General features: G+C 36.0%; 1 protein-coding gene across 3 annotated transcripts; it reads right to left on the bottom strand.

Moving 5' to 3' along the window:
- Positions 1-322: 322 nt before the first annotated feature.
- Positions 323-23,130, bottom strand: LOC140753216 (uncharacterized). Of its 3 annotated transcripts, none has more exons than XM_073087684.1 (5): positions 22,985-23,130; positions 8,463-8,548; positions 6,573-7,127; positions 1,895-2,115; positions 323-1,456 (listed from the first exon to the last, which is right to left on the bottom strand). In XM_073087684.1, exons 1-5 carry the CDS (start codon positions 23,013-23,015, stop codon positions 985-987), a joined length of 1,365 nt encoding a protein of 454 aa, XP_072943785.1. In that variant the 5' UTR covers positions 23,016-23,130; the 3' UTR covers positions 323-984. The 3 variants fall into 3 exon arrangements, with proteins under 3 accessions (XP_072943785.1, XP_072943787.1, XP_072943786.1); XM_073087686.1 differs by lacking the exon at positions 22,985-23,130 and adding an exon at positions 11,229-11,342; XM_073087685.1 differs by lacking the exon at positions 22,985-23,130 and adding an exon at positions 11,255-11,341.
- Positions 23,131-23,674: the final 544 nt, after the last annotated feature.

Genomic DNA, 23,674 nt, shown 5'->3' with positions numbered 1-23,674 from the left:
TTATAGGTAGAGGTACCTTAATAAGTTGAGAATGTAAAAGCGTTAATAAACAATCTGTCCTTCAAATAATCAGTCTTATCCTCCAAACAGTAATTAAAAGAATAAATTTGCAGACGAACAGGGAAAAAATAGGTGTTTATTGTGTATTTTTTTTACCCTAACAAGTGAGAGAGCAAGGAGTCGGCTCGGTGTTTAAGTGGAACTCTAAATTTTGCCGCCAAGCCATAGTCACCCACGCATTAATAAAACATAAAGACTCGAACGATAGGACTTTTATGTGGTCGAATACTGATGGCCGCTTGAGATAACTGAAATAAAATCCTTAAAGCATAAAACAACATTTTATTACTAAGAACAGTTTAAAAGACATTAAACATTTTTGAATGTTTCCTGAATAACGTTAACAATTCATTTCTATTTAAGGCTTTTATTATTAAAACAGTCGTAAAGGCGGCTCAACATTTATAAGAATCAGCAATGTTTAACGTATAAATCACAATATATCTAAAATGCAGCATGGTAAGCGGTGAATAAAGTTAACGATAGTGATCGGACATTTAATATGATTAAAATCTCTATCTAAAGTTTCGTTCGATCTTAGGTATAGTCGAAGTCGCTCTGAAGTTGTTGCGAGCAGGTGTAGTCATACAATTTGCTATGGTGACGCGATTAATTTCTATGTTCAGAGCGGACTAGCAATTTTACGCGGATTAGGTATACCTAGCATACGTGAATTGTTCACAAGTAAAATTAAAAAAACGCACTGCTTGGGTGATCTAACAATATCCATATAGGCACTTCTTACCATAATTACCGGTCTTAAATTCTCTCAATACCATAACATAATATGACATGAAAGTAACTAAATCAGACAACGAAACAGACAGCATTTTTGGTAGCTTAATAAGTTGCTGGCCTTCGGTTTGAGCCGCCTTACATTAATATTTGAGGTAACTAGTTCCGAGTCACGATTCATAAGATAAATCAAATGTACCCATGTCCTGCCAACACGGCCGGTATGAAACCTTGCGTTCCGTCTTTCTTCCGCACGTAAAACCATTCGGAGTCCACATCAGTTTCCACGCCACCGCCTTGAACTAACACCACCACATCACCTTTCATCACCGATAATGTATTGTTAAGAACACTTCCCGTATAGTCACTGTTAACGACCAACAATGTTTGTCTTTTCACCGTTTTCACATCGCGAATGTTCTCCTTTTCGTGAACCCTGTTTATATTCGAGCTAACTGATTTGGTTTTTAGGTATAAAGAGTCGAAATCCTTTTCAGCGCAGGAAGTTTTGTGTCGGCGTTCATTGCGCGGCTGGTAGCGACACTCTGACCGAGTCCTGCCACGTAGCTGCTCCTTCTCGGTGTCTGTGAGGTTCCCACAGGGCCGCGGGTATATGTCTGTACTGCTCTCCCAGCATGGAGTTTTCTTTTGTAAGGATGACCTGAAAGAAAAAATATGGATTCCTGATTGATACCATGGTTTCTGACAGATTTGCCACTTAAAATACGCTTGCGAAACTAATAATCTAGAATTTCCTGTCTCGTGGATAACGTGGACATGACACAAAAACTCAAATACACAAATCTAGAACTAAATTCTGAAATCGTCATTTAGATATCTGCTTGGCCAGGAATCGAATCCGGAATCTTCTGTGTATCAGTTCGATATGATGACCGCTTTGGGAATCTCGTAGAACACGTACCTACCTATTGTTGACGATTGTCTCAGGTCTCAAGACAAAATAATTCTACGCCAGGAGATATAAAAGCCAATCGGTAACTATAGTTTCGAAGATCTCTGATATAAAATACATTTCATTGTATTTTACTTTATTATACATCTATAAATATACTGGCTTTTACCACGTAGATTATCCCACCTATTAGGCAATATCCCTAGCGGCAAACACGCACTGTACAGCACGTAACCCTCGTCTCCGTGCGGAGTTTGTGCGTACACCCACTGCTGGTTCTTGAACACGGCGTTGACCACCGTGCCCAGCGGCAGCGGCAGCTCGCGCTGGCAGTCCTTCTGCGTCTGGTACAGCACCGTGGGGAACGCTATCACCACTGGGATGTTCCCCGGACGGTCGATTGTGGCCTGGAATGTAAAGTCGGAGCTAATATTAAAATGTGTCTTAAGTACTTTTACTTAATATTTGCAAGTATTAGAAGTACCAATGCATGCAGTCTTTTTGATGTTAAAGGTTTATGGTCGTTTAAAAGCAGCAGTTTTAAATATAGGTATGCGTTAGTAAAACCACAGTATAAGGATATACAGTATTTTATCTTCATACAAACGCACGAAACGCAAGCCACGCCTACTCGCCTCGAGGTAAGTAATCAAGTGGTATACGCACTGTCGTGAATGTGCCACGGTGACGAGCGGGTGATGTGACGGTTTTTTAAGAAGTATATTTTTTTGTTTCAAGAATAATATGGCGAAGAAAAGTTATAGACTATATTGTGCTGTTTTTGGTTGCTTCAATTCATCAATTCATCCAGATATAACATTTTTTAAACTGACTGGAAACTCCGAAAGGTAAGACAATTACAATGAATTTTATGTTAATACTAGGTACTACTACTACTAAATTAGATTAGTTTTTAATTAATATAATTTGATATTTTAAAAAAATACGTATGATTGTTGTAATTTTGGTTCAGTAGACAGGTGTTAGTTTGTTATTTGAGGTTATTCCTCTTCTGAATTAATAGAATAAAACTATTTCTTCGACCAATTTACAACTTTTATTATTCCCGCGCAAAATAAAACTCGAAACTGTTGATAAACGAAGGGCTTGCTTGCACAACGCACGCGTCGTATTTATTCGTCGTCGCGCGGCGCAACACAGGCTTAGGGCGTGGCTTAGCAGCCTTTCGGCACCCGTTTGTTCGCGCGATATGCCGCCGAGGGACTATTCTGAATGAGGTAATATAAATATTAGAAAATGAGAATTGATGTTAATTTATTTAGATCAATATTTTATTATTGTTGTATTATTTTGAGATCGTCAAAAATAAGAAACTACCATTTGAAAGGTATTTTCTTGATAGGTCAACACCTTTGTTTACATTTTGGACACCCAATTATGAATCGGAGTATAGATTATAATTTAAAATTATTATTAAATATTGTATTAAAAATTAAACTAAATATTGCATAATTTATGTTAATTTATAAGCTATCATGTTGAACATATTTCATATTTTATTGTTGTAACTGTCAAGTACCCAATTATAAGAATAGTTTTTATTACGTAATATATACATATTAAAAAACATAACATGCATTTTCATTCAACATTTTCTATATAATTAATTATAACATTCATTTGTTTAAATAAAAAAATACAACATTTACAATCAAAAAATTAAAAAGAAAGTCAAGTATGCAGATGTAATTAAAAAACTGTAGGCAGGCAGCCCTAACGCGTATCCTTGCCCAGCGCAACCGTAGGTATCTAATTCAAGGTAAGGGCCGAGTTAAAATACTGTATATCCTTATACTGTGGTAAAACCGACCCTAGGGAACAATTTGAAACGTCTTATAATTACAACCATTATGAGTTGTGATGCTCATTCCTACAACAAATCAAACATCAAATCGACTCTATCTATACCTGTTTGGGTACCAATGCTATCTACCTACACACGTCAATAAAGTTATGGTGTTTTATTAAGTTAATTACTTAAAATATGCGGTTTTTTTATTGCCTATATGTCGACCCTGTTGCATAAATCGTAGTCACGGCCATGTTATATCTCAACTCATAAACTTATTTCCCGACACCAATACGTAAAACTCTTTTATTTTTATTACTGTCTAAATGGATGATCTTTCAGATACGGTGGAAGTGACTTTATCAACCGTTCATGCAGACGGATTATTTTTTGGAATTTACATTACTTATTACTATGAGCTTATTACCTACTTACCTAAGTAAAAACTAAATGCGTAGATGCACACGTGCGTAATGCGTATCCATGCGCGGAATCGCATAAGATCTATTTATGTATCTAACGATCTCGATCGGTACGCACCTATGCACCCGCTGCTTTTCGTGTTCAAGAACGAAACACATACGATACAATAAAACTAGCAGTCGTCTGCCGCTGGCGGTGCAGTTAAATGCACGCACATCTCTAAGGAAATATTTCACTCTAATTTTAATGATTGTAGTCAAAATATCTTTCTTACTTTATATTATGATTTTATTATTTCTTTTTATTAGAGTGTAAAAGTAGAATTCATAAAATTACGCCCTCTAATACATTATGTAGGTATGCGTCATAACAGCAGTTACATCTGCATTTAGCCGCAAAAACTGCAAAAAGTACGCACTCGGTAAAAGTAGGGTAATAAAGAAATATATTGTGTTGTATATAGTGGCCGAGATTACTTGTGTAGTGTATCTAAACATTGTTACAATGATACCTAAATAAGTAGGTCACATGCATTTAAATGACAAAAAAGAGCACACCATAATTCGTTATTTCAGAACATTTACAATCATATATTATATCTAGATTATAGATTTTAAGTATAATTCAACCTTGAATTTGTGTGTGTGTATTTTGTCGTGCACTAGAATTATATTAATTACTAGCTGACCCGGCAAACGTTGTGTTGCCATATAAATAAAAAAAATGTTAGCAACCCTAACTTACCTAGGAGTATGAAAAATACTTAGTATTCGATTCTCAGACCTACTGAATATGCATATAAAATTTAGTGAAAATCGGTAAAGCCGTTTCGGAGGAGTACGGTAACTAACATTGTGACACGAGAATTTTATATATAAGATTATTTATTATTATAATTATTCTAAATTCTTTATTTTATTTACGCCGAATGTATACCTACCTCTACACATTTTTACAAAATAAATGACAAAAAGCGACGTTCCAGTCTCTCAGTAAATTACAATGTTACCCTTAGGAAATGGACTGTTGCAATTATCGTTCTGCCCTAGCGTTTAACCTCTCGGAGATATATCATTGTTTTAAATAAATCGCAGTGATGAATGGCATCGTAGTCTCCCAGGGTCCGTTCCCATGGATCATATAGGCGACTTAGGCCTCTACAACTCTGGATTTAAAGGTCACATTGCGGTGAATAAAGCTCAAGTTTTGAATACTTTGGAAGAAACGTGAATTTCGTAAATGATGCGCAAATTATGCCTTGTCCAATTTTGCGCCAATTTTGCGGGCTACATCGCAACGGCTTGTACATTCGACGTAAGGCACAAAAATGATGTAAATGCCACAAAATAGCCACAAAATAAAACTGATTGAGTCGTAAACCCCAGGTGTTGTGCTTGGAATTTTGCCCGAAAATCTCGAAACATACTTACAGTAATTTATCGCCGAGATCAAAGGACTTTATACACGACACAATAACTAAGATTAAGAAATGATTAGAAAGTAAGTACAAAGAGACATTCGAAACCCTATAAATATTTGTAATCAGCCTATTCGCTACGGACAGCGAGGAAACTGGTGGAATTATTACACAAGACGAGACGAAGGCATAAGCAAATGCAATAATAATACCTATAGCAGAATGAATAATGATCGTGATTTACCGAGAGCACTGCGATTCCTTTGTGAGTGGAATCCGTTAATACATGCAATAACGCACGCCAAAGAATGATGGACGGCTTTTTTCGCTAATTAAAATAAATGCTACAATGCTTCGTTAATTATTTTTCGCGCCGAAGGCCGGGTCCCTCAGGGTAGTTAGTTTCAACACCTGAGTCTAATTATATTTGGCCAACGTTGTTTTGGAAAAAGTATTTAAAATCTTCATTTATGATACGCTTTCAAAATTATAGAGTCATAAAAATCTCTAATTCGTTTGGGAGGCAGCGTCAGAATTTTTTGTTTCTGCAGCATTTTATAAAAGTAAAAGTAGTTTCGCTATAAGTACTTCATTAAAAAATAAAAGCATTTTTTAGGTGCTGCATTTCTTACTGACTAAACCGTTTAAACCAATATACGGCAGTGATCAGCATCTCATCATGTAAGTCACCAGTAGTTTACCTATACATACTTTAAGTTTATACAACCTTTACTTAATATCTCCTAATTGAAATATGTTCAGTTGAAGATCTGTTGGTATATTTTAGTTCTGGATTGATACTTAGCTTAGTTTTAATCGAAGAGTCGTTTTCGGGCGTTATTTACATTAAGTAGTTATTATTGACAATGTTTTTTTCTGTTGAGTAAATACTTAAGTATAATATGTTTCTTTTATAGAACGGTATTTTCTTCCCAATGAACAATGAACATGTTAATAATTACAGCACCTCCGACCTTTACTTCGCGGAACTCATTAAAAATCAATTACTTGAAAACTACTTTAAGGGATTTTAGAGTGAACGCATTTTATAGCTAATTAGGACAGTCCTTCCACTCCTTGCATTACTTTAATATTAAGATTACACAAGTTCACATACTACATCGTAATCATTTAGGTAAGTCACGAAGCAAGAGATATAAAAATCAAAAATCTAAATTAAGGTGTCTTACATTAAGACTCTATCAATATCTCACCTCGCTCAGAAAGCTATCCAAATCCTTAATGTCGTAGCCAAACTTCGCAGCTCTCTTCTTTCTTCTGTGACGATGTCTGTGCTTCTTCCTCACGTACTCCTCAGTGCCAACACTAGTGTCCGAGCCACTGTCACCGCCGTTCGCGAACTCATCACACGCACTCTTAAACCTGAGGTTATGATAATACTCATTGCGACCTACAATCCTATCTTTCACTTCTCTTGAAGTAAACTTTCTATAATCTTCGTTTAACTTTTTTGTCTTCCTGTAATCGTCTTCATTTAACTTTTTGTTTTCCGTTTGGCTATCTACGTACGTAATGCTCGTGATTCTTTCTTTTTGCTTGTCGGGTAGCTTCGTGGTTTCTAAATTCTCTTTGAGGACCCAGGTGAGGGATATCTTGGACTTGTGCCGGTGAGCCAAGGGCAGCGAGTGCCAGAGCCCCATGTCCTGGATCTCGGCGTACTCCACGTCGGATGGCTGGCTATCATTAGCGTTGGTCGTGATCTGGCAATTTGCAAGCAGGTCTAGTACCTCGCATACTGGCGCGCCGTCCTGTTAAAATAAATTAGCTGTAATACTTGCAATAACAATGTATTTATACAGTTGGGTTATGTCATGTAAAATTACTGTCACATATTTTCGTTAAAATAGCCCAAATGTTTTTCTTAACTTATTTTGGAAATTCTTTCTATCATATTTTAAACTGGCGTTGTATAAGGATATCATATAAATCATATCATACTATAGATAGATAGAGTTAAGTATTCGGCAATTGATTTTCAATAACTTTTAACTTATTACATATTTGATTTAATTTCCTAAATAAACACTGACAATTGTTAAACATTTATAAATTTATTAAAACTATCGAATTAAAAATATTTTTCGTAAAAACTGCCAACGTAAGAAGTATGTACTTCAGACATCGGTATTACAATCAATATTAACAGTAATAGGAAAGGGGGCCATCTAACCTAGGCATAAGTAAAGTGTCAATATTTTTCTTGTTTAAAACGGGACACCTTTGATGTGTAGGCAAATTTGTGTAAAAAGGTCGTAATGACTAATAAAATTTACTTATATTTATCAGAAGAGCTTTGTTTTAATATCGCTGGTAGTGTTTAAGTAGGTACATGTAGAACATTCAGCATGATTATTTTTTATTATACTTTAATAATAATCAACATAGTGTTGTAGGGTATGCACGCAGACTTTAAATCGAGTTTATTCTCCCGTCGAATCGGTCACACGGGAGACTAGCGTAGCGTGACGTCCCAAAGTAGTATACTAAGCTTTTTATACTGATTAATCGTCGTCTTTTTCCAAAACGGGAAATTTTCGCGTTTCCAAGTTGTTTCTGGGGACACCGGGATCAGCAGCTGAAAACGGGACCGTCCCGTTCTAAACGGGACGTGTGCTGGTCACGTTAGGCATAACATAATCGCGGAAGCTTATCTTGATGTCATCACGTAATACACATAATAATTAGGTGCTTTAAGTTTACAACAAGCGCTTAGTCGTAATGTTTTCTAACGGTCTGTCGTCAACCCATTACTGTCCCAATGCTGGGCACGGGTCTCAAGACCATAGTCCACCGCACCGACCAAGTGATTCGCACTTTTGGTAGACTTCACACACTTTTGGGAACTTTTTTGATGAAATCTCAGGCGTGTAGGTTTTCTCATGATGTTTTACGTCACCGTTTAAGCAAGTGATAATTAAATTGTGACACAAACATAATTTGAAAAATCAGAGTTGCATGCCTGGGCTTAGAAGGTACAACCTCCGACTAAGAGGTCTAGTTTCTACCACTAAATATTCTGCTATCACTGCTTTCGGACCTGGTGTATGTACGGTGTGTTATATGATAAAAATATTACTACTTACCAAATCGGATGTGTTCTCGTGAGCGTCTTCTTGCGTATCACGTTCATTTTCTTCATAAGGCGGTGGTAAATCTTTTGGTGAAATTTCTGTAAAAGAATATGAAAATATGTATAAAAATTGGCCACTCTCGTTGGTGAGAACTCTCATACGAAGGATTAAATAAATCCATACCACAAACTTTTCCTTTCTTTTAATTTTTAACATTTCCTGTGATAACAGTTGTAGAACTACATACATTATAAAAAATTTAAAAGTCTTTTTATTACGCTCCAAGAAAGCTCTATGACATACGGACAAATAGACAGTTGATTTTAGCAAATATGGTTTTTAGTAAAATCAATTGCTTACATACATACGGTAAACATCATCATTTTTTAAAGTTGCAAAATACCATACAAGTAACAAGGTCCACCAACTTTAACAATACTTTATGTTTTCATAACCCTTAAAAATCAATTAACCGCTCAAAGGAAGGCTTAAGCCGTAACGAGTAGGGGCAGTACAGAACCGAACGGATGTAATTATCGGAGTTATTACCACGGCCAGCTGAGCGGATTATTGGGCATAAACAATAAGCGACCGAAACTATAACACGAATCAATGCTATTCAAGTACTGGGGGATTGTTTATCGCTTATTTCAATAACCAATAGTTGAGAGGCAGGTTGACGTGAATTAGGTGCATATAAAGCTCTCTTTTAAAGGCGATGCCTGCGATGCGATGATTGACAATTCCTCAATACGTCTTATCTTATTTTCATGAAGTGGCACGTCTGCCTCATCGCTACATTTATTTATAAAAAGTAACCTGTAGTTCGCTGTAGCAACTGCAAGGTTCCTGGGCAACGAGAAGAATAAAAAATCCATGTAAGTAGGTAGATATAAATAACGTTCAAACTTAGTTCTCTATTAATACTTAATATTCTGTGCAATTTATTTATTTCAGTTTACACAGAAACTTCCAATAATATGAGTATTACCTACTCTGAAAACGAAACTTCTTACAAAAATTGTATTTAAACTTACAAGTAGAAAGATGCAAAAACTTTAACGTGCCATGTATATTATTAATACAAAACACAAATGCCAAGGACGTCTCGGTAAAAAATACGTTAATAATTAACGGACAAAACAATTAACGAATTAACCCTTCAAGAAGTATGCGATAACGTCCCCATGTATTTAACTGTGGGTTCGGTTATTTACATACACCATTGCGATATAGCATCATAATTCAACCTACTACTGTCCCACTGCTGGGCATGCCACGGGCCAGAGTGAGAAGGGTTAAGGCTTTAACCCACCGCGCTACAAAGTGCGATTTGGTAGAGTTTACAAACATTTGTGAACGTTTGTTTTAACTCTTAAGCATATAGGTTTCTTCGCGATGTTTTACTACACAGTTAGACTTAGCAAGTTATCTTTAATTTCCGATACGTACCTACATAACTTTGAAATATCTGAAGTACAGGCGTGGAACTCAAAATTTCAATCTCTTGATTGAGTAGAGTTTCTGCTACTAATTGATTATCTTTTCGTCAAAATTATATTGATAAGACTTTTGCAAGCTAGAATATAGGTGTTAAAAGAATAGAATGAAATGAAATGTAATTGTTACGTTATTTCACAAGTAAGTTAATTACAATTGCTACATAGTTTGAGACCTTGCCGATTTAGTCAATTTTATTAGCACATATTTTTTCGCTGCACGAGTGTTTTTTTACGATTAGCATCTAAATAGAACCAACCAAGACTATTTATATGTAACCGAACATGAGGTTTCTTCGTAATTTTGAGTTGACTGGACTATGTTCTACCATGGTCTATGCTGCTTCGTTGCGCAATGGGTTCACGATACCCTCGTTAAATTTTAACGATTGTTACCGAATGATAACAATCGTTATGCCATTAAACTAGAGTTGAGTGGATTTAATATATCCAGAGAATTGCGGATATGGTCACTAAATATATTTAGTAGCTGTATGACTTTAAATATTGTAGGGGGTATAGTGAATTAACTGGTACAAATGTTATGGTGATTTATACCACAAAATAAATCCTTATTATTCTATGGGTACATACACCACCATCACACATATTGACTTATAGCAGCAGTGCTTGTAAAGCGCTCTAACACACCCGCATTAACATATTTTCCCCATATTTTTTTGAAAAATGCACATAACCATAATTTTTTTTAAAATATGATGCGCTGGAAATGCCCTACAAAAGTTTCGGTTTAGTCCTCAAGGGTAGGAACATCTCTTAAATCATAGCACAAGGAATACATAAACTTTTACCAAATAATATTTTCTACCAAATAACTGAATAAAAAATGGTACCTATAATACGAGTATGTAGTACTTATAATAAGTATTTAACTGCGTACAATTAAGCTAAAAATACGTTAAATATAATAATATAATGTATTTAATTTCTATTTCTGAAAAGGCATTCTGAAGAGGAATAAACAACTTTACATTACACGGCCTGATAACCGTGGCCAAAAGGCTCTATCATTCAGATTTCGCGCACTTTCGTTTATTTGTAAACGTAAAGCTATCTCTTTCGTTTCGTTACTACTACTATCGTTTTCAGTTTATTTTTATAATGTATTAAAAAAATTACATTTACTTATAGAAGTAAAAAAATAAGTAACCTAATTAATTATATTTTACATCATCATATTACCCTTACTATTAATGTTTATCATTTGACCATAAACTTGGCAAATTAAAATTATATTTAACAAAAAATAAAACTTAACAGTAAGACAGCAAGCTCGTTACCCACTTCATTGCCACACGCAGCAAAACACGACACAGTACAATGGAACAGTCCACCCGCCTTACGCGGTCTCGCGCCTCGCACTGACTGCTTCGGCCTCCGATACGATATCGTACCGCCCACTTCGTGAAGCCTACGTTACGTAGCTAGTGGTGGCTGTACAATCTCGACGAGGCACGAGACGAACGCGAGGATTGGGCTCTATTTTTCGTGGGGAAACCCGTTATGGGTTCCTCTTAGTCGCGGGGGCAACTGAGAGGATATGCCGGACTCCTATCGACTAAAACCCCACGTTGTTCCTCTGTATGGCCTTTGTTGGGACCATGGATACGCTTGTAGCAGTATTCGGCAGAGGATTGAGCTCTAGTCCAGTCTTGTCATCGCTAGCCTGTAGAGCTGTCCGTAGTTTACAAGGCGGTTTGCTTTGCGGCAATTGACATGAATGAAACATTACGGACCCTAATCTCCTTACATAATGCTACATTTATAAATAACACAATACAATTACAATATCAACTGTAGATTCAAAACTGCGGTGCCACCGGCATTGACTTTTCAGAATACGAATATGATATTTTTCCGATAATTGAGCTTTTAAAGTGAGAAAACTTCTCCTCTTGATCCTGTATAAGTTTTCGCACCCAGGTCAAGACGGCTAGTGATTTTTACAACTAAGGTAAGAGATAGCAAAGTAGTAGGTCAAAGGAAACACTCGGCCGCAAGACTCGACTGAGATATGTCGAACGTGACATAGATATTTCTCGGGCGGGTGTGTACAGCCGCCACAAGAGAAGAATTTCGCCCCGTGAAAAAGTTAAGATGTAAAAAGTTACGCAAAATCGTAACTGGAAGCACTTATAGTATGCTCGTGACATGCTAAAAGTGCAATCACTTTGTTAAATGAATAAGTTCATTAATTTAAAATCGATTATTTTCAAATGTACGCAAGAACCCTATTTATTCAGAAAAAATAAGTACTTTGTGAATAATTCCCTATTAAATCATTTCAGCTCATTCTATATAAGAATGGAAACGAGTTTTTATATTTTAGTATCGTGTGTATTTAAACATCTTACCTAAGGAGGAAATTGCAGTTACTTTTTAATTGCAGACATTTTGTTTGCACTGTCTGATGTAAGATTGAGAGTCTCGTCGTTTTTCTTGCTTCGTTTTATGTAACTGTTTATTTTATAGCTTCATAATAATCATTGCGACGAAATGAAATATTAGCAATGATATTGCTATATGTACATAAGAATTTTTCGACCTCCTTTCACTTATTATTGGATAACATAAAACTTTTAACGACACTTAATAGTAAAGGTTGTATCAACGCAAGGAAGTAGTAAAAATATGAAATACCTACCTATTGTCTAGGATACGTATATTATTGCTTTACGCGTATCATAAAATACTCGGCAATTGGTTAACTTTTAGTACCCTTATTATTTTGTGGTTTTAATATCATTCATTATAATTTTATTGGCGAATCACGGTTTCTTTGCCAATCTATAAGCTCGATTCTACATCGATCTGCGTCTAAAACTCTTCGGACACCGCTTCAAGAGCCAATACAAGAACGACAATTTGACAACCTACGCCAAATACCAGTGGACATCAGGTACTGTCGGTAGTGACTCTCGACGACAGCCGACGACATGAACTGTCGCTTGTGTAATAATAGTTCACTGTTCTAAGAAATAAGAAAAGGTTACATTATCAGTGAACCCCCAAATTTGTTTTGTGTACCTATGTTGTATTGATTTTTTTGTCTGTTGCATGTTGTATTGAGCACGCTGTTGTTCTGTAATCGACTCCAAAAAGTAGAGTCCTAATTGAAGTCAGCTTCAGGCGTGTACTAATTAAAAAAGAAAAAAGCTTTGCCTTACAACAAACAAATAGGACTGTGCTTACAACTATTCAAATCAGAGAAAGATAGTATTTAAATTTTAAATTCTAATTATAAACAGAGTTAGGTAATTCTGACGCCCATAATTCCCATATCCTCATCAAATTCCTAAAGTTAATGAAGATGTAAGTACGAGAGATTCCCACGGGTGCCGGGCGGGCTTGCCCTCACGGACAGAACCCGGTCACGAACCTTACATCTGTTGTACTGACGACCAAGTATCAAGCTGCTGTAATCCTACGCATCTTAAATTCATCGAATACATAGTAGAAATTAATTATCATATTTTGCTGTGACTGTACAAGAAAAGTATGAAAAAGCCGCGGCGGAGAAAACAGTACCTACGTTATTTAACTGGATACTTAGAAGGCTGGATGATTTTACTCAGTCAGCTTATTATTGTATTGTATTGTAGTGGCTATGGTAGGTAAAAATAAATTAAGTTCAAATATTACTAAAGGGCATTGGGAACCATTCAAAATTCTGATACTATTTGTCATAAACGCTAAGTATATAATTAATTATGTATCTGTAACATAACATAAAGAAGGGCGGCACCGAAAAAAAATTGGCTTTTCCTGATTATGTATCCTCGTATTGCATGTTCAACACCTACACTGAAACTGTGCGGTCCGTATTTCTCACGAAGTGTACCGTAAATAAAGCGATAATGCAGCTTCAGATTACACAGATAAAACTAATTCTCATAGCGTCAAAGTACCAATAACAATTATGGACAAACAGGAAGAACGTATCGGGCATGTAGTAGCGAAAGTATTTTATTACATAAAAACTAACGTTCACATTGTACAAGAGGAAATCTTGGAACCTAATCATAATATTGCTTGACGGGAAAGGCCAAAAGAATCTAGTAAGAGGACGTGGGCCAGTATCCAAGTAGGTACTGATGGTAAGATAGCATTGAATTAACTGTTGATTAATGATAAAAAATATAAATATATATTTAAGATGTTGTGTCGTTTGTCTATAAAATTATATAAATAATGTGCAACTGCGGTTTAACAATAAAATATGGAGGTTCCATTACTGACAAATGTGTAAATATTACGAAAATAATGCCTTATAAGTGCCGACATTTTTGTTTACTATTATTATATTATTTGACTTTATTTTTTTCTAAAATCAATAATTAGAAGTTAACTGGAGCTATATTACACGTATTATTATTATTTTATAGCCACCTACTTCAAATGCAAAATTTAGCCTTCAATTACAGTAAGAACTTTGTGACTTACTTCACTTAGCTTCAACATCCCCTTATTCTCAAGGGAAACGCTCTACCCATAATACCCAGGGTTACACTTTTACTCTACACCTTTTTTATTGGCGTTCATTAGAAAAGTCTTAAAAAATCAATTAGTAAAGCAAGAAGCAATCAGTAATAATTGATGTATTAATAAAAAATAAAAGATTAAAACATACGATCCACTACGTAATTTGTTTTATACTCGTAGTATGCGCAGATAAATAACGTATAACTCGTGTGTTTTCAGTTAGGTGGCAGGAGACAACGAGATCTAAATGTTCAGGCATGCGTTTTAGCACTTCACGCTCGCTAGTTAGATCCTCCTCGTCGGAATACACCTGTGTTTGCTTCGTTACTCTTTGTTCTACCGGAATTCATTAGTTTATTGTTTAGAGGAAGCATTAACTTGCCGTGCGAGCTACGAATATGTAGAGCTATAATTCAACAGTTAAGATACTATTCTCTATTACTAAGTCGATGTATTTTATGATGAAATGATCATGATCATGATTTTTGCGTAGGTACATATCACACGAATCTTATTTTACAGAACCAAAAATGTATGGATCGGTTAATCATGTAGAGCTTCGCGGTTAGGCCCTTATTCGTAATTTTATAACTTTCTTCACTCGGTATAAAATGAAACAATAAAAGTCGACCGCAATTTTTTCGTACTTTTTACATTATTCGAAATTGGAAAGTGACACGGTCGGTTATCCGCGGACCGCGGGACCGCGCCTGCGAACCTCGGGTCTGCCGCAGACATTTTCCTGCCAATTTCGCGCGTGTTGGGCCTCGTTTCACGCTTTTATTGCGTTCAATTCATTGACTTTTATTACCCGCAGTGAGGTAATCGTTGTTGTTATTTCGTGCATTAGGTAATTTTTAACTTAATAAAATAACACTTTATTAACTCCGAGCGTTAAATTTAAATTACATAAAATGCGACCGCAAGGAAACGCAATCTCTTTAATTTATGAGAATGGGTCCCTTTTTTGTGCAAAAAATTGTTGCTTCAAGAGCGCACCGTGGAGTGTGTACTCCACCATAAATTGCCCTTTATGCGAAAGGTTTTATAAAATTTTGTGAAATAATGTTCAATAAACGTCAGCTTACAAGGAATGCTTTTAGTAACATACGATTAATTACATCTGCACGTTTAGTAAACACACATTTATTATTTTGAAATTCTCATGAAGTTAGATATAAAGTAGGTACGTATGCAACAGTAGGTACCTAAAGTACCTATGACCTATGTTCTAAATGTAAATACTACGGATCGCTTGGACGAAACACATCGCTACTGTCAAAAAGTCTTAAAATAAGGTCATTCCTCATAATGACGAGAACCGATGGTCCGAGACAACCCCTACATTTTACGATGCGTGAAAATGAAAGACAATGCGTCGGGATGCGCACGAGCATATCGCTATGGAGGGAATGTAGGAATGCGCGATTTTATGTTTCGAATCGATTTTTCGGGTCGCAAGCTCGTAAAGGGCTCGATACAAAATGCATTAGTGTGGTTGCGATCTATTTTAAAAAGTCGATATGAAATGGATAGTTTTTATTATAAGAATTATTTTCACTTATTAAGAATTTGAGGTAAGTATACAATCAACATTTAGATTATTTTTAATACTAAGGGCTTATGTTATTCATGAACTACTAACATTTTAGGATAATGTGCTATATGCATTCCGGCTACACGGCGACGGCAATGAAGGATGCTTAAAGACTACTATTTAATGCATTTCATTACCTACTAACACTTTCCTGTCGCTCAGATTATTCGAATTATGACAGTTCTTACATATCTTGTAATCGATCAATCTATCATCGATAACTCAATCGCAATCGAGCAACAGCACATGCCTACGAGGAATGTGGCGCGCGACAAGAATGCGAAGGATTCACGACTGCCGAAAACGTGCGTACGGCGTGACAACGAGCACGCAACATCTTTGTCATCGGGTCCACTGAATGCCTCAAACATTCAGGGATACGTGCCACAACATTGTGGACAATAACTTTTTGTTACACTTATAACGTAGTAGAGTATCTCTACAGGTGCTCGGTGCTTTTAGTTTTGTTTTTCTTGTTTGTGCCCCGTTTTTACTGAGCTTCAAATGCGTTTAACAACGTAATGTTGCTTGTATGATTTCTATTTATAAACTTAAAGAAAAGTCATCATCATCAACAATAACAACCCATTACTGTCTCACTGCTGGGCACGGGTCTCCTCTCATAATGAGAAGGATTAGGCCTTGGTCCACCGCGCTGGCCAAGTGCGTATTGGTAGACTTCCCATACCTTTGAGATTTTTTTTATAAATCTCTCAGGTATGCAGGTTTCCTCACGATGTTTTCCTTCGCCATTTTGCAAGTAATAATTAATTTCTAATACGCACATAACTTTGAAAAATCATAGGTGCGTGCCTGTAATTTAACCTCGGACCCCTCGATCGAAAGGCCGAGTTTCTTAACCTAACTAGGCTATCAATGCTTATAAGAAAACAAAGTATGCGAATAAAAAGCCCTTTAAAAAAAGCAAAACTAATTGACAATTTGCAACAAATTCATAATACCACCGTGATTTAAAGTCAAGCACTAAACAAAATATTTTTACACGTTAGCGAGGTAAATGCTTTTGATACATCGATATTTCATAAGATCCTAATCGAAAAATTATAAGTTTAGACCGATTGACTATTTGCTGGGAGTGTTAAGACCGCCCACAAGCTTTAAGACACAACATAATAATTATATACGATAGATACTTCATCTTACCAAAAGCGTGCTTAAATCAATTCTAATTTTTAGAGGTACAGTTAATAGTTGGTATCAGGCAATCCGCCTTGATCCCATATTGTTTTAAAATTGCTCTAGCATGAATTTTATTCAAAGTATCATACAGGAAATTTTTAAAATAAATTTATAAAAATATATAACCAACCAGTATACCAATTGCATGATATACATAAACGACGTATATTGAGGCTAATAGTAAAATTACTAAGAGTAAAATAACATAGGTACCTACTTTTTAAAGTTTGCGTTTTCGAAATGATGTGGATCAATAAACAGTGGAGCGCCTATATCACTTCTATCTTCAGGTAGGTTGCGTCTATTATTATTTACCAAGAAACATTGTGATTATAAATAATGCTTCTAGGAGCTACTTGACTAGAAAAGTGTTACTTAAGCGTTATTTTACAATTTTACAAGGAATAACATTCGTATTAGAGAATTAAAGTAGTTCGTGATTGTACCAGGGCGTAGGATGCAGAAGGGACTACAGGAGGCGGTAGCCTGGAATTAAGGGTAAGTGCACCGATAATTGCACCGTGAGAACGCTGCGCGTGCGCCGACAGCACAGATCATGCCATTTTGTATCTGTTGTTCGGGGAGTAGAAAACAACAATTTTGGTAATTGATCACATTCGCAAAGAACGTTTTTTGGCTTGGGAACTTAATGTTAGGTACACTAAATTGTTTTTATTTCCCATTTTATTAGTTGGCTGAGGTAGATGCATATTCTCTTTCTATGATATGTTAAAAGTCATGATATGATTTTGGCCGCCCATGGTAGAGTTGTAGGTACGTTAAAATCCAAAGCATGCTGATCAGACAAGAACGCGTCTTACATCAGACACAATATCAGATAATGGAAACCGCGCTAATAAATAATAAGGTAGTAAAAGATAAGAATTGTGCTTTCACATTCAATCCCTGTGTCAGATACTTTCATGTAAAAGTTATTAGGAAAATGGCGCTAAAGTGATTGTATAAACAAAATCCTAAAGAAACGCAATAGTTCCTTATGAATATATAACATCCATATTTTTTCAACACATTTCATTTAATAACCTGTCCCTTAAAATTGGTATCGGTGAAAACAACGATATATTAATTAGTGAAATGGGCGATTCTGACGCCAGATCGTTTATCCAAACCGCAATTACACGCCCGATTAATTTAGCTATTAACGCTTAAATAGTTTTAACAGGAACTCTTTTTTGCTAACTGTACGTAAGTATATTATACAGATGCTACAATGAAACTCACGCGAATGGACGTGAAGGGAAATTGTACAAGTGCATTACCTCCACTCCCCTCGTCTCGAATTAGACAGCTGCTAATGAAACTAAGGTAAACTATTTAATAATGTGCCTACTAGCACGTTTAGTATTTTGACGATACAAAAAAGGATCTACCTCTTACAATTTATGTTTATATATTTTATTGCTGAAGTAACAATAGCTTTATAAGTAGGTAGGTACATATCAATTGAACTCTCTGAATAGACCCCCGATTATAGCTATTGCAGACCAAAAAAATGTTTTTATATGTAATATTTTGGCAGGTAGGTACAATCCATGTCTGCATGGCTGTGTTACGGTAAATATACGTACATTTTTATAATATTAATACCTTGCTACCGTAAGCAGGAATGCTGCTGATACGCTCATGTTTGTATTAAAAATTTGGAAGAGAGATTAAAATCTTTCATAAAATGAAAATAAATAAAATTCTAAATAATAGTCTCAAGAAAAGTAAACTAGATAAGCATGCTCAAGCTTTTATCAAACAGTCGAGCTTTGATGGACAATAGAAAGGGAAATTTGTGGAGGTCAGTGGAACGCTTTCGTGATGTCGCAAATCGAGTTGACGGTGACGAATCGGTAATAACAACACAATTCGCTACGGCCAGCGGTGACATCTCGCGAATGCAAACGCCTATCGCATAGACAACAGTTTGTGTCACGGGTCCATAATTGGATTTGGTATCCCATGAATTGCCCAGATCTTATGACACTCTCTACAATGGAAGCTCCACCGATTAGAATAGGGATGATGACAGTATTATAAAGATAAGAATAAATGATTTATGTAAAAACAATATATTGAAAGGATTTCTGGAATCAGTAGACATGTACGTACATTATAGAAGGGATTTTCAAAATTTGTCATCATGCCAATTCTAAATTCTTCAATTAGATGTTTGCTTGGACGGGAATCGAAGACGGAACTCTCTGCGTATTACTTCGATATGCTGACCCCTCCGCCAAGAGATACAAATGCAAATTTAGCAAACACACAAACTTAAATTACCGAACTTCGTACAAAAGCATGTTCGCGATATATACATTTTTTTTGTATTGGAGAGTTACAAGTGTAGTTTCCACGATAATTTCGTGGATCGGCGTCATTACAACATGAAGTCTCTACAATAATTCATTACACAGAGACTGCATAGACCGATAAATGACGGACGGACGTAGACTTCTGTAATCCTAGTAATTTTCATGAAACGGAAATATTGGAATATGTCTAAAATGATTACTTAACCTCAACATAAGTATAATCTACGACTGGCATAGACAACACGCCGCAGACGTACTAAGACCTAGATGAGCACGAGACATTTTATTAAGGTTAAGTACTTTTTTAAACCGTTATGTTTAACCACTAACCATGAGTGGATATTTTGTAGCACGAGGGACTAATAATATAACCGCAAGCTAAATAATTATGTTTTCGATGTTTTATGCACAGGTGAAAGATTACATTTATTAAATAAACGATTTAAATAGTACACGTTTTAAATAATTCTAATTTATACAAGTCCTCATTATACTGTGTATCTATTTATTATCTGCGTTTTATTCAACTTTGTTATAATTATTTTCTGGCGCTGGTGTCAGAATATCGTCGCGTGCGCAACTTTATTTTATTTTTTATTTTTTCTGTTTACGCGCCAAAATTTAATTAACTTTAATCGGCCTTCAAAGTCGGCCATCATTAAATAATTAATGACAAAGTATTCGTTTTGGTTAACGTATGAATCTGCTTTAACGATGCGTAGAATATATTACAAAGTGCGGCCCATAACATGGTTGTGGCTAATTATTCAAATATTTCTCATTTCTTGAACAGACTACAAAAGTATAATAAACTGTACAAAAGGCATCGAGTCCGTGTCCATTTCGTTTCTAACTCAGTGAGCGTCACATTCATTGCGGATTACAAAATCTTGCATAGGTTGCAGTTGGCTTATCTCGACAGGAATGCAATTTGAAAAGAATGTGCACTCGGGTGATCGTTCGGACAATGGACCGCTTGTTAATATGCGATTTGATGTTCTTACCTTCATACGTCTGCATTATGCAACTCCTCGAACGTTTGCGTCTCTACCTATCTAACTATCTATGTAATTCTACACGAATAAATTAAAATTGAAACCAGCCTTTTGGTAATTTAAAAATAGCTTTTTCTAACTAACTTCTTTCTTAAACTAAAACGTTTTCAAAAATATTTATCCGTTGGAAGATCTAAGTCGAAAACTATTGAGTTAATTTACAATTGTTCATTTGTAGAGAGAAGTTTCGCACAAAATCATATGGTTTTGCAAAAAAATCATGGTTATTTTCGGTTACACCAAAACATGTATCTACTTAAAGTATCGGCATAAAAAAACTTTAGTGTATCTGTACAATTATGCTTAATGTAGATGAATAAGAAGTATATGCAAAACCGTCACTTGCCATCGTTTTAAAAAAAACTTTGTTTGATAATGATATTCGTAAGCGGTCTAGGTGACCCTGTTGAAAATGTCTGTTTAATACTTTTCTACTTACTGATATAGTACTTACAAGTACTTAGTGTAACAAAATGTAGAGATATGATATCGAATTTCTATAGATACTTAACTTTGTATATTCGAGAATCTCACTATAATTATTACGTCTGTGGCGAGTTGCGAACGTATCATTAACAATTCGACGTAGCGATGGTATCATAAAACGGAATCATCGTTTCGGTTACTTTTCGGCCATCCGCGCGGAATTCGAACTACGTTGGGAGCCGATTAAAATTTCCGAAAAAAGAGCTTTACGCGATATAATTTAAGGTCAAGAAGGAGCGTGATCTCGGCGCAGTGGATAAAAATTATTTATTTGCGTGGGGCGCGGCAATTAGGTGGGCGGGGAGAGTCTGCGCGCGCGACCTCTGACCCGCGGCCACTCGTCCTGTCGCGCTGACGGCCGCGAAACAATTCCAAAATTGCCCCGTCGGGCCCGCCGGGATCTCCTCGTCACGAACTCACCTACTTTCGCATACTTATATACAATTTCCGTAAATTATACACATACCTACACACATTCCCTCCCTTAATTGCTCGACGGTTTTCGCTACGAGTTATTTGGATAATATCATTTGTCAGTCGAAATTGAAAACGTACTTTCTTATAGTTATCCATATATCACGCGCGTCACAAGCCTCATTATTTTCTTACATTCTCTGAAGGAGATGGCAATTACCGATACATCGTGTATCGACGCACGCGCACGCATGCTACGCCGCGGCTCGCCGACGAAATGTGGGCGGCGCGAGTAGAAATTAACTTCGCTCTAAGATACTATCCGATGTGATGCAGTATTTAGGCCGTTTTTCTCTTTTTTGATGCAGGGAACTAGCCATGAAAACGATTAATATAGGCGATACATGGGGCGGTCAGTAATAACACTGGTGGACAAGCTGTGAGAGTTACGCAACTGAAATTATCTCAGGCGCTTCGAAGGGCGCATTGAAGCATCGAACAATGTAATGAGAACGAAATTAATATTAAAACAGTAGTTGCAGATAGTAGCGCATATACGCAACGGTAGCTTTCCCTAGAGCTTTTTAAAACAAATTCTCTAACAGCGTTTAGCAACATTAATAAACAAGTCAAGTGTTAATTAAAGCTTAAGTAATGAGTGTTCATTCGCATATCTATCTCGAGATCGCGTAAAATAAAAGACGATAAAACAACAGACTGCGAACAAAGATGCCCAGAAAACAATACGAAGTGAATCATGTTAGTGAGATACCTACAATTCAAAAACCCACACTTAATTAAGTATCCACCTACCTAATTTACACTCCGTAGTTAATACTCAGGTACCTATTAAAAATGTGTAGTTACGTAAATTAAGTTATAATACCAATTTTTCGTGTTCATTAGGAAGTTAAGTAGTTAGGCAATACATATCATATTTTGTGTAAGTATATATTTTGTTTTTAATTATCTAACTATCTATCTAATTCCGTTCCGCGATGCGAATTCTACTTTGTGAAAGTGTAAAAAGAGATACATTTTAGCGAATGATTAGGAGCAGCAAAACATGAAATATTTTGGGAATTTCGCAACTATTATACCAAAAATTAGTAACAATAGTAGAATAGAGCATATTATGCACACAAATGCGCAACCACGACCACATTGTAAGCATATTAATGTAAGTAGGTTGCTGGTTCAGGTATCTTTTAAATACGTAATGTGACTTAAGGAAGAGGGTAGTTAGTCATTTATGAAAAACCAATAGATAAAACTTAACTGCTACTAATTTTTGAAAGTGCTCTTTTAGAAGTGCTACTGTTGAATGACAGTGACATTGATTTCTATGAAAGTCGTAATTCGGGTTAATTTAGTGATAACATTGATAAGATGATTGTCTAGTGTTTGAGATGTTTAGCCAAAGATCAACAGATATCAGATAGAAAGCAATGCAACTCACTATCTCGGAATCGCCTCAGGATCCTCTTCATGATCTAGACAGGTGCGGAGTGGCACGCGTGCGCGCCTCAAATGCACCTCCTCCGCCCGAGCGTCACGGCTGGCTGCCGTAGCGTCACGGGGTGGTTAAACTCTCGCAAAGGGCGAGTAACGACTCACTCGTACGGCAAATTAACCGAATTTGGCAAGCAGTGACGCCGATGCGCATCTGTGGGCCGTTTGGTGCAGGCGCCACCCACGCTTCCCGTGTATGGTGAGATTGGAAACATTAACAGTTCTTTGGTTTTGTTGTTCTATGTTATGTGTCAGATTCACAATTACTATCGTACGTACATGATTTTGTTGTTTTAAATATTGTTAGATTTTTGTTAAAAATAATTATAAATAGGAGAAAAACTTAGTTATGTATCCGAGAGAAATATTGATTGGTTTTATAGCAACATAGGTAATCAGAATCAAAAATGGCTCTATGGTATAAACATAGTTCTTGTGTGAGAAGTAATTTGGGTACACCTACATCAGACGTTTTCAGTCAAATTGTATTAAAACATTTGTGATCGGTTAAATACAGAAGTTTTGCTTATATTTATTTTAGGTTTCGTCGTACTGCCCTCACAACGTTCTATCGTTGTAAATTTCCGCTGATCCGAAAAATTGCCACGAAAGTTGAATATAGGTACTACTTTTCAAT

Source organism: Epargyreus clarus, unplaced genomic scaffold (assembly GCF_041222505.1).
Source record: "Epargyreus clarus isolate Ecla_fem2 unplaced genomic scaffold, WU_Ecla_fem_2.2 ptg000026l, whole genome shotgun sequence".
Lineage (NCBI taxonomy): Eukaryota > Metazoa > Arthropoda > Insecta > Lepidoptera > Hesperiidae > Epargyreus > Epargyreus clarus.
This window is presented reverse-complemented; position numbering and strand designations above follow the sequence as displayed.

What these genes read in the sequence shown, in the direction of transcription:
- LOC140753216 (XM_073087684.1), bottom strand. Translation starts at nt 23,015, where the DNA reads ATGAAGAGGATCCTGAGGCGATTCCGAGATA. An exon ending in ACGAGAACACATCCGATTTG is followed by an intron (nt 7,128 to 8,462) that starts GTAAGTAGTAAT and finishes TTATTTTAACAG; the next exon opens with GACGGCGCGCCAGTATGCGA. An exon ending in TGGATAGCTTTCTGAGCGAG is followed by an intron (nt 2,116 to 6,572) that starts GTGAGATATTGA and finishes TTTACATTCCAG; the next exon opens with GCCACAATCGACCGTCCGGG.